The sequence below is a fragment of the Cebus imitator genome, unplaced genomic scaffold (assembly GCF_001604975.1).
Source record: "Cebus imitator isolate Cc_AM_T3 unplaced genomic scaffold, Cebus_imitator-1.0 Scaffold344, whole genome shotgun sequence".
In the NCBI taxonomy this organism is placed as follows: Eukaryota; Metazoa; Chordata; class Mammalia; order Primates; family Cebidae; genus Cebus; species Cebus imitator.
Genome location: NW_016107659.1, coordinates 536,926 through 548,870, shown reverse-complemented (window position 1 = coordinate 548,870; position 11,945 = coordinate 536,926). Strand labels below are relative to the sequence as shown.

General features: G+C 38.1%; 1 protein-coding gene across 1 annotated transcript in view; it reads left to right on the top strand.

The window, feature by feature from the left end:
• LIFR (LIF receptor subunit alpha) overlaps positions 1-11,945 on the top strand; it is an 81,567-nt gene that overhangs the window by 52,978 nt on the left and 16,644 nt on the right. The window contains exons 10-14 of the mRNA XM_017505881.2: positions 307-452; positions 1,611-1,773; positions 4,529-4,599; positions 7,207-7,420; positions 10,144-10,323. Of these exons, the coding sequence (XP_017361370.1) occupies positions 307-452; positions 1,611-1,773; positions 4,529-4,599; positions 7,207-7,420; positions 10,144-10,323 (774 nt within the window). The remainder of the gene's footprint in view (positions 1-306; positions 453-1,610; positions 1,774-4,528; positions 4,600-7,206; positions 7,421-10,143; positions 10,324-11,945) is intronic.

Genomic DNA, 11,945 nt, shown 5'->3' with positions numbered 1-11,945 from the left:
TTTTTTTTCTGTCATTCCCCAAGTAAATTAGAAGTTCCTTAAAGGTAGGTACTGTGATCTTACTACCTTTTAGTATTCCTGACACTAATTGAAGACCTTTGAGCATGATTGCTTATTTTAAAATGTTGGCAAGATGTCAGTAGTAGAAATGAGGTTTGTGGATTCCACAAATACTGGGTAGGATGTTGTTGGTCAGCACTAATGATACCTCCTTGTTTTTTATGTTTTCTTCTCATTTGTCATATTAGAGGATAGCTTTCCCCTTTAAATAAATGTTTAATCAGTCTTTAAAAATTATATTTGCAGTTTATCCCCATACTCCTACTTCATTCAAAGTGAAGGATATTAATTCAACAGCTGTTACACTGTCTTGGCATTTACCAGGCAACTTTGCAAAGATTAATCTTTTATGTCAAATTGAAATTAAGAAATATAAATCAGTGCAAGAACAGGTAAGATTCTTCTATAGACTCCTTTTGTGATTGTTTTGGATAAAACAGTTCTCAAAAAGAATTAAACAAATTGATATGCTTAAGCTCTCAGATTGATTATACAGATTTACTAAGAACCAAGAAAGACGTTAGTATCCATGTAATAACAACATTGTATCATTTGAGAAACAATTGTAAATTTGACTTTTATTCCTCAGAATGTTCCCAGGTGCAGTATAGTACCTGGCACATAGCTGGTGCTCAGTAAATTTGTGAATGAATGAGTAGTTTTTGCTGTAACCTTTAGCATCATTAATGGATGAATTGCCACCAGAGAGCAGAAGTGATGTTTTAAAACAGTGAAGTGTGGCAGTGGGAGCAAGCTGTAATTGGTACTTAAAAGTCACAACATGACTTTTCAATACATTTTAAATATTTAGGTTGAGTTTTATATTATACTATCTTGTAATTTGTGGTAAGTCTAAAATAAATGAGGTGTACTTAACTATTCATTTGGAAATTTACTGATGTCTGAAAATGAGTCACAACTGTAAAATATAACCTGAAAAGCTCTTTGTAATGTCATGCGGAGCTCAGAGGCTTTTGTGAGACATGCAGATCTTCAAATTTTAGAATTGCTTCATTTTAACTATATTTACTTAGTTTAAAAAAGTATTTGTTGAAGATATACTACATGTTTAGCATCATACTAGAAGTTCTAAGTGTCATATTTAACAAAGATGCAGAAGAGGTGATATCTGCCTCCAAGAAGCCTCCAATATCATCCAAATAATACATTTATTCCTCAGAGTCACCTCAAATTACTATATCACGTTAAGGTTTATTGCATCACCATTAGCATTTGACTGATTATCAAAATTATATAATCCTTTAGATAATTTAATTAACTATTATTACTTAGAAACAGTATTTGGATTAAAAAGACAACCTCATTTTTTATTACTGTTACAAAGGATAATTTTATTGACTTGGCATGTATATAAGAATTAAAATAGTGGATGAACTGCTGTGGGTGTTATATATACAAACTCACTGACATTCTGTTGGTTTGCATTACAAATGTGAAGACTTTCTTACCAAAAGAAATATGTTTGTGTTTATATATGTATTCACACACACAATGTATATGTATATACATATTTATTTGTTTTCCAATAGCGGAATGTCACAATCAAAGGAGTAGAAAATTCAAGTTACCTTGTTGCCCTGGACAAGTTAAATCCCTATACAGTATATACTTTTCGGACTCGTTGTTCTACTGAAACTTTCTGGAAATGGAGCAAATGGAGCAATAAAAAACAGCATTTAACTACAGAAGCCAGTGAGTTAACTAAGTGATGTATGGCTAATAATTACTGTATCCTGAAGTTTTACAACTTCTTTAAAAAGAAAATGTTATCAAAGTCTTTAAAAGTAGAGGAATGTTGAGATAAATTATGTAATACCTGTTAATAAAATATAACACAGGTGGGTATTTTAAATGATAGTTTTTCAAGTTTTGTCATAGTGTAGAAAAATGATTGGCACAACTGATGTGAAGGGACAGGGCTCCTCTATCTATAATATGATTGTTACCATATTACAGTAATGCATAGAATGATTTTTCTCCAATTTTTTTCTCTTCTGCCTGGAATTTTAATTATGCTTTTGACTCATTGCCTTTCTTTAAAAAAAAAATTACTAAAAAAGAGAATTTGTTAGTTTTTGTGACCTAGACCAGAGAAAGGATGTGACTAAAAAGTCTTGAACATCAGTTTTTGTAGTATACCTAGGTCAAAGTAGGTATAAAATCAGGTAACTGGTTTTCTAAATGTGATAATTTCTGAAGACAGAATGATATTCTATCCGTGAGTAACCACGTTAGGTGTAAAAAGAAAAAAAAGAAAAAACTTAGAAATAGGTTTAATTTTTTTTTTTTTTTTTTTTTTTTTTTTTTGAGACGGAGCCTTGCTCCGTCCCCCGCGCTGGAGTACTGTAGACTGATCTCGGCTCACTGAAACCTCCACCACCTGGGTTCAAGTGACTCTCCTGCCTCAGCCTCCTGAGTAGCTGGGATTACAAGTGCACACCTCCACGCCTCACTAATTTTTGTATTTTTAGTAGAGATAGGGCGTCACCATGTTGGTTAGGCTGGTCTCAAACTCCTGACCTCAGGTGATCCACCTGCCTTGGCCTCCCGAAGTGTTGGGATTCCAGGCATGAGTTACCACATCTGGCCGTAATAGGTTTAATTTTTAGGAATCTTTTAACAAAAGATAGAAAGAGCTTTATTTATGTTATGTAATACAGAAGACATAATACTTCCTCCAAAAAAATAAAGGAACAGCAAAACAAATAAATGATAGATGTTAATCTAGATTTTTGCCTCTCCACATGAATAGATGTTGAGGAATGGTGATGAGGGCACTTTGCCATACATGAAAGAATTACTTGTATCATCACAGTGAAAGCTGTGCATAAGTACAGAGGGGGAGAGTATGAGTTATCTGTTGCTGTGCAACAAATTACCCTAAAATTCAGTGGCTTAAAACAACTGATGTTTATTATCTTACCATTTCTATGGGTCAAAAATCCAGGAGCAGCTTAGCTGGATATCTCTGGCCTGCAGTCTTTCATGAGGCTTCATTCAGGAATGTGGGTGGGGACTCCAGGCCTGACTGGAACTAGAGGTTCCCCTTACAAGATGGTTCACTCATGTGGCTAAAGGCGGGAGGCCTCAGTTCCTTACCTTGTGGGCTTCTCTCTAGGTCTGCTTAAGTGTGCTCATGACATGGCAGCCACTTCCTCCCAGAGCTGGTGACTACACAGTGTCTCTGATGATCTAAAATCAGAAGTAACATACCATTATGTCTGCTGTGCCCTGTTGGTCACACAGGGCAATGTGGGAGGGCACTGCACATAGGGGGATTGTTGGTCATTTTGGAGACTAGCAACTATAGGAGTTTTTGCCTTCAGTTAATGAGTTGTCATCTCCAAGAGGAAACATCTTATTTGCACCTCATTAAGATGAAGGCATCAATTTACTCAACAAATATTTACTGAGTATGCATTACAGGTTGAGCATATGTAATCTGAAAACCCAAAATGCTCCAAGATCCAAAACTTTTGGAACACCGGGATGCTACAAGTGGAAAATTCCACACTTAAGTACCCAACACAGATTTGTTTCATGAACAGAATTATTTAAAATGTTGTATGAAATTACCTTCAGGCTATGTGTTTAAGGTGTATATGAAATATAAATGAATTTCATGTGTAGACTTGGGTCCCATCCTCTAGGATACCTCATTATATATATGCAAATATTCTACAATCAGAAAAAAATCCAAAATCTGAAACACTTTTGGTCCCAAGCATTTCAGATAAAGTATACTCAACCTGTATATATCTGGAATTATTATAAGACAGAGATCTCTGCCTGTAGAGTTTGTAGGATCCAGGACTAGAAATAAATTTATATATATACACGTCTATGTATATACGTACACACACACACATCAGTTTATTGGGTGGTGATGAATGCCACAGAGGAGAGGAAGGGATAGGAATGAAGGTTGAAGGATAAGGGGGGGTGCAGGGAATTACAGTTTTAAATACTCACTAATAAGGTAATAGTCAAGCTGAGATACAAAGATGAGGAAGCATGCCATATGGTTTAAGAGAAGAGAGTTGTAGGCAGAGGAAGGGAGTACAAAGAAAATGCGAGAGGTTGAGGCAAGTGTCTTTGCCAATGTGTGGCCAAGTAAGGAGGAAGTGGGAGGATGTGAGGCAGAGGGGAACCCAGGGAATCAGTACAGCCAGCCTGCAGAGAGATTTTAACCCATTCGAAGGGGCCGTGTGTTTTGCAAAAGTTACTGAGAGCTTAGATTTTACATTGCTTTCTCTTCTTCTCTTTCTTTTCTTTTCTTTTTCTTTTTTTTTTTTTTTTTGTACTTTTTTTTATTTTTTAAGTGGAAGCCACTGAACTGCTTCACATTTTATTGAGAATTCCAAATACCCTAGAAAAAAAAAAATGTCAAGCACCGTATACATATAGTATGTGTCTTCAGAGAGTAACTTTAAAATCTTCTTTCTAGTTCCTTCAAAGGGGCCTGATACTTGGAGAGAGTGGAGTTCTGATGGAAAAAATTTAATAATCTACTGGAAGGTAAATATTTAACTTTTCCATGAACAATTACATTACTTTGCTAAACTGCTTAACTTACATATGTTACTTGGATTATCAAGAAGCTGAGGCTTCCTAGACTGGCTTTGTTTGCATTATTGCTGAGAATCCAACCTGGTTCCTAAACCCCCCAAATTCCTGTCACTCCTAATTCCCCACAGTCATTTTAGTGAGGATCTTCTGTCTCAGATCTGAACCTTCTTGGGTTTGATCTTATGAGGCCTGTAAAGAACCTGAGGATTTCACGAATTCTATCTCCCTCACTTCAGTCGGGAACTATAGGTTAGAATCCTAAGTGTTAGCTACATTTTTCTTCTGTGAGTGGGAAATTAAATTTTTATATATTTCAGCTGTAATTTATTAACCTTCAATAAATTGCATGCCAGTTATAAAGTTGTGTATGATTTTGTGAAATATTTAGATGAAATATGAATTGTATTATATTTTACTAATTTTTCTCTACTGGAACATTTTTGTTGCTATATTTTAAAATATTTTATGAATATCAAAAACATGAACAATTGTTTTCTATATTAGATTTTACACGAGCAGTCATAATAGGATTCCTTTAAATAGTGACTTTTGTTATTGAAAGTAAAACATAATTTAATTTAAAAAAACTTTTGACATCAATACAGCTTTAAATAAAAGTTTCCATGCAGGTTCAGTGTGAGTTCCATTGCTTTGAGATTGTATTTGACTGTTTTATCCACTCTTGATTAGAAAATCCCCCAGCTACTCTCAGTTGCCTGTCAGACTTCATGGTATAACAATGATTATACAATTTACTTCAATATAGAGAAAGTTTGGAATATTCTTCAAACTAGATGAAGACTTAACTAAAGACTAAAATCATTGAAAGGATTTAGATTCTAACTTCATTACCTATGCTGATGGTGCTGCCATTTGCCAAGAGTATGTTTGGGTAGAAAATTATGTTGTTTTGGTCATAGTGAGTTTTTAAAAGGTATGCCACTGGGATATCATGAGTAGAGTTCAGTATGTGGTTTGATATATTTGTAAGGCTCTGGAGCTCAAGGGAGAGGTCGGTGCTGGAAACAGCTTTGAGTAGCATATAAATGGGATCACTTGAGGGAGATGCAGGGTGCAAAGTGGGCCAGGGATGGAGCCCAGGTGACAACAGCATGCGTAGAACCAGCAGAGGAGATGGGGAAGGTGTAGAGGGGCAGGAAAAGCAAAGAAAATAGAATTACAGACACTGGGGGAGGAGGACATTTCAAACAGTATGTGGCCTGGAATATCCCAGGAAGCCTGTAAGTCTTAGGACTAAAGCCTGCCCCTGAGAGCAGGCCATTTGGAGCGTCATCAGAGACCTCTGCTGGAGTGGAGTTTTTAGCAGGGTTACATCATCCTCAATCTGGACCAGAGAGCCCCATACATTGCTCTATAAATTAAGGCAGTTGTTGTGAAAAGCAGTTCAGTATAAATGAAGAGGTTTGAATGTTCATTTATTTTTATCCGGTAAGTTCACTTTTAGAAATTCATATTTTAAAATTCTATGAAAAAGAAAAAAAAGTGGCACAAAAAGGTTTACCAAAATACTTGTTTTAGTATTGTGAAAAATTAGGAACAACTTAAATTTCATTTATTTAAGGAATATTCAAGTACACTGGTAAAAATGCTGCATGAAATACAAAACCATGAAAATGTATGTAGCTGTATTATGGACAAGTATATATTATGGAAAAATAAAAAGTAAAATGGTGTAATATGATTAAAACAATGTTAATTAAAAATCTATACCTAGTAAAACAACTTGAAAGAAATATCAAAATGGAAGAATACTTAAGAGGTGTGAATATGGGAGATTTTTACTTGTTTCAGCTTCTATATATTTTCCAGTATTCTGTAGTGGGCATGTAATACTTTAAAATGAGAAAACAAATGTTTAGGAAAAAAACCCATGATGCTATAGTTTTTTAAAAATGTTTGTTATGAAGTAGAGCAGTGCTTCTGGATAGTTTTAAAACTTTTGCTTCTGAAAAATGTGAAGATAAATATTGTTTTGTATTCACTTAATTTTTAAATTTTTGTGTACTCTTACTGCTTATAGTAAGTACAGTTTTTCTTCAGTATTTCTTTACTGATTTACCCAGCTCCCAGTAGATTTTAAATCTGTGTTTCACACTGTTGATAGCTTCATCTTTTCTGCTGTTACCTTGTAACTGGTTGTTTTTTTGTTTTTGAGATGGTGTCTCGTTGTGTCGCCCAGGCTGGAGTACAGCGGCATGATCTTGGCTTACTGCAACCCCCACCTCCTGGGTTCAAGCGATTGTCCTGTCTCAGCCTCCCACGTAGCTGGGATTGCAGGCACTTGCCACCACACCTGGCTAATTTTAGTATTTTTGGGAGAGACCGGGTTTCACCATGTTGGCCAGGTTGGTCTCGAACGCCTGACCTCAAGTGATCCATCTGCTTCGGCCTCCCAAAGTGCTGGAATTATAGGCGTGAGCCACAATGCCTGGCCAACCTTGCTATTGTTAATGTAGCATCCAGTTTAGACCCAATTACCTTTCCTAGTCACAGTCAGCTTTTGAAGGTATATAACAGTTTGTCTGTTTTTCATAGCCGTTACCCATTAATGAAGCTAATGGAAAAATACTTTCCTACAATGTATCATGTTCATCAGATGAGGAAACACAGTCCCTTTCTGAAATCCCTGATCCTCAACACAAAGCAGAGATACGACTTGATAAGAATGATTACATCATCAGCGTGGTGGCTAAAAATTCTGTGGGCTCATCACCACCTTCCAAAATAGCAAGTATGGAAATTCCAAATGGTAAGTGCTTGAGATGCTTTAGTATATAAGAACAGGAAACTAAAGTGAAAAATGTTTGATGTTACTTGCTCTTTTGTAATGGCCAGCCTTCTGGTATACCTTGTTGCTGCTGACATAGAAGGCAGAATGAGCAGATTGATGTCTACAGTTCATTGAGAGAGCAGTCATTAGTATTGAGTTGAAGCATGTGCACTGATGGATACAAACATTATAGTAACTGTACTCAGTTACTATAGCATATAATATTGGAGAGTTACAGTGGTTGTAGGGACTTTTAGGAAGAAATATTTATTTTAGGTTAGCTAGGCTGTTTTGCAAATTGTTGGGCAGGAGAAAAAGGGCTCATTTTAATTGGCAGCTTTTTTGGTAAGAATTTCCTTATTAATAGGAATTTTTTATTGATTTAAAAGTCTTCCTAAGGCATAAATTAGATCTTCAACATAGGATTGAGAAACACACAATGGTGTAATTTTTTTTTTTTTTTGAAACGAAGTTTCACTCTTGTTGCCCAGGCTGGAGTGCAGTGGCACGATCTCAGCTCACTGCAACCTCTGCCTCCCACGTTCAAGTGATTCTCCTGCCTCAGCCTTCCGAGTAGCTGGGATTATAGGCATGCACCACCACACTCAGTTAATTTTTGTATTTTTTTTTTTTAGTAGAGATGGGATGTAGTGCCTTTCTTTAAATTTTACAGATGTCCAGTGATTAATGCATTCCTCCCCAGCTTCTACCTTGACAACTTTGCGAGTCATGAGTTTTAAATGACCACTTCCACCTCCTCTTCCACTGACCTCCATGCTGCAGTCATTTTCTGCCTACCCTGCTTTGCTGTCTTGCCCCAGTATAGGAGCACCTTTCTATAACCACTGCTCCTAGAGCAAGAAAAATTGGTCCAGTTAGGGTTCTCTTAAGTAGCTTTCCAACTCCAGTTTGAGGAGTTTATTATTGCTTGTTACTTGACTGTTCTTTGTTCTCTTTGACTCAGTCATAGGAGAATTAGGAGGAAGGAAGGGGGAAAACAAAGTGCATTTCAGAGATACAGAGCCCAGGCAGCAGTGCTGCTGGAGATGCCTGGGGGGTGTGGCAGATGCTGGGAGGTGGGGCATAGAATAATGGCTTCTTCATTTTGGCCTGGCAAAAATAACAAAATAAAAAATGAAAGAGAGATGTAACCATCCATAAGAAGATGACACACTGATTTAAATTATATATTTCATTGCTCTCACAATGATAGGTAATAGCTATGTTATCTTTTAAGAAACATAATCCTACCTTTTTTGTGTATCCCTTAGAAAATGGTAATTTACAGAACTGGCAATTCTGTTATCAGCTTTGAGATACTTTCTGAAGCCCCAGAACAAATCCTCATTCCTTAAGGATTTCCCGAGTGGAGGGAGGCGCTGCAGCCTCAGCTCAGGTTTATGCTGTGGCTTTTTTAATCACGTTGAATAAAATAGCTGTTATGCCCAAAGTGTTCTGTATTCCAAGCCAAATTGTTGTCTTGCGTTTAGTAGTAGTTGCTTTATGAATGCACATTTCATTCAAAAAACATTTCTATGTTTGTTTTTACTGAACCCTTAAATATAAATCAGTTATAGCTACTACTTCTTTTCTCTGGTTACAGTGGGAAACGTCTGTGTTAGTGTTACTGAGCCCTTTCTGTAGCCTGTAGATGATTAAGTACTCTGCTGTGGCTGGACTTCTCTGGCTGCGTCTCGTCAGGAGCTGCTCACCTGCAGTTTGCAGGCTCCTGAGCTCTGGCTCCTGAGACAGTTACTTGTCTAAACATTTATTCTTAGAAATAATCAAAAACCTTTCTATGTTTGTTTTTACTGAACGCTTAAATATATATGTCAGTTATAAATACTACTTCTTTCCTTTTGTTACAGTGGGAAATTTCCTTCTTCCTTTTGACCACACTGCCCTATCTCCCACCCCAATTCCTCACCCCCAGCCTGGGGGTTCCACTTCTCACCCAGGCCAAGGTCTGGCAAGACAGGGAAACGAAACTTCGCCAGGGCCTCCACTCCTGCCTTCTGCCTTCAGTCTTTGCCCCTTGCCCCTTGATGTCTCCTAGGACTCTGTGTAGGTTTCTCCTTCTCAGTGCCCACACCAGCCATTTCACCTCGTAGCCTCTCCATGACTCCACAACTTTCTCCCTTGCTCCCACCCTGCTCCTGGTCAGCCAGACATCCCCTTCAGCCCAGCTCTGGGGCTGCAGTCTTCCTTGAAAGAGAGGGGGTTAGTTCATCCACTATTTCCACACGTTTATTGTGTGCTTACTCTGCACACTGTGTTGGGCCCCGCCTGTTTTCGGAGAGTGCGCATTCATGGTGGGTGATAAGAGGAGGGCTTCAGCTTGTCCACTGGCCCCTTCCCAGTCTCCCACCTCCCGCCCTGTCCCAGCCAATGTACTTAGCTGCATCCTTCCTGGGTCTTGATCTTGATGTCCTAGCCCCGGTATGTCACTACCTGATCCTAGGTACTTTGTAAAAATCACTTTATTTTAGCTGCTGTGTTAATCTGTGTGTACAGGTAAGTGCTACAGTTATTACAATAAAAATAACAGCAACACTTCTAATCTTTGCTAAAGGTTTATCTAGTTGAGCTCTATTTTATAATTTCTTCACAGTGAAGTGAGTTTTGTAACTCATGTCCATTTCTATGAGGTTTGCCTTATATTGTTTCTAATGCCAGTAAAATATCCTCCTTTCTTATTGAAGATGATCTCAAAGTAGAGCAAGTTGTTGGGATGGGAAAGGGGATTCTCCTCACCTGGCATTACGACCCCAACATGACTTGTGACTACGTCATTAAGTGGTGTAACTCGTCTCGGTCGGAACCCTGCCTTATGGACTGGAGAAAAGTTCCCTCAAACAGCACTGAAACTGTAATAGAATCTGGTAAGATGAATTAGTATCTCTCAATTAAGTTCTTTCCAAACATTTTTAAAAGGCAACATGTGGGACTGGGTGCAGTGAAGTGATTCTCTTTACTGCTGGGTGAGTGTGAATAGATTTGATTTTCCTAGAGGGTAGTTGTGGTAGCACGTGAAAGGATCCAAGCCCTCTGATCCAATAATTACTAATCTAGAAATTTATTCTTCAAAATAATCAGAGAACACAAGGATCTAGAACTAGAAACACCATTTGACCTAGCAATACCATTACTGGGTATATACCCAAAGAATTAGAAATGATTCTCTTATAAAGACACATGCACACGTATGTTCACTGTGTCACTGTTCTCAATAGCAAATACTTGGAGCCAACCCAAATGCCCATCAGTGATAGACTGGATAAAGAAAATGTGGCACATATACACCATGGAATACTATGCAGCCATAAAAAGGGATGAGTTCATGTCCTTTGCAGGGACGTGGATGAAGCTGGAAACCATCATTCTCAGCAAACTGACACAAGAACAGAAAACTAAACACCGCGTGTTCTCACTCATAAGTGGGAGTTGAAAAGTGAGAACACATGGACACAGGGAGGGGAACATCACACACTGGGGCCTGTTATGGGTTTGGGGGGCTAGGGGAGGAATAGCATTAAGAGAAATACCTAATGTAGATGACGGAGTAATGGATGCAGCCAACCACCATGGCATGCATATACCTATATAACCTGCATGTTCTGCACATGTACCCCAGAACTTAAAGTACAATTTAAAAAAAAGAATAATCAGAGAACAACACAGATTTAATCTAAGAATGTTCACAACAGTATTATTGATAACTGTGAAAAATTAAAAACCCAAATAGCAAATAAAGGAATGATGGTACACCTATAAAATGGAATGTTAAGTAACATTAAAAATTACATTAAAAATTTAGCAACATGGAAAAATAAATGCTCAGGAAAAAAGACTACAGAACTGAAAGACTACAGAACTGTAAGCAGCCTGGTCTCACGCAAGGGCCTTTGCCTTTGTTTGCCCAGGGCCCAGGTTACTGAGGTTAGGGAGAGACTGAGCACAACGGCCATGAACCCCTTTCCCCTTTGCCTGATGCAGGGGAAGGGGGCATCAGCAGGACTCAGCACAGTGTGGGTGGGAGGCCTTGCATTCCATGTACCTGGTGCTCAGAAGCCTGTGAGTTGTAGGTGAGTGGCCCTTGATGAGATGCAGCCTGAGAAGTTTATCCACAGAGGAGTATTTAATAACCTATAGGCTAATCCAGCCTTGACCTTAGGAATTAGAGCCTCTCTCCAGTATCATCATTTTTTTCTGGCAGGATGGGAGTGTATCCTGCCTGTCCCCATGGGACTTCTGGACCCTGTGGCCTGTCAGTAGTGATGCTTCTTGATCATTCCTGTCTCCTGCCACCCTCACATGTTAGGGAAGTGCAGAAGAGCAAGTAACCTGCTCTTTACCCCTCTCTCAGGGAACACTTTCTACTTGTTTACTGTTTCTCTGTCAAATGATGAGGATGGGTCCCATTCATTGGATTATCACGTATGAATTCAGATTATTTCTCAGTTCTATTTGGAATACAGCCAAATTCCTCCACATATAGAATTGG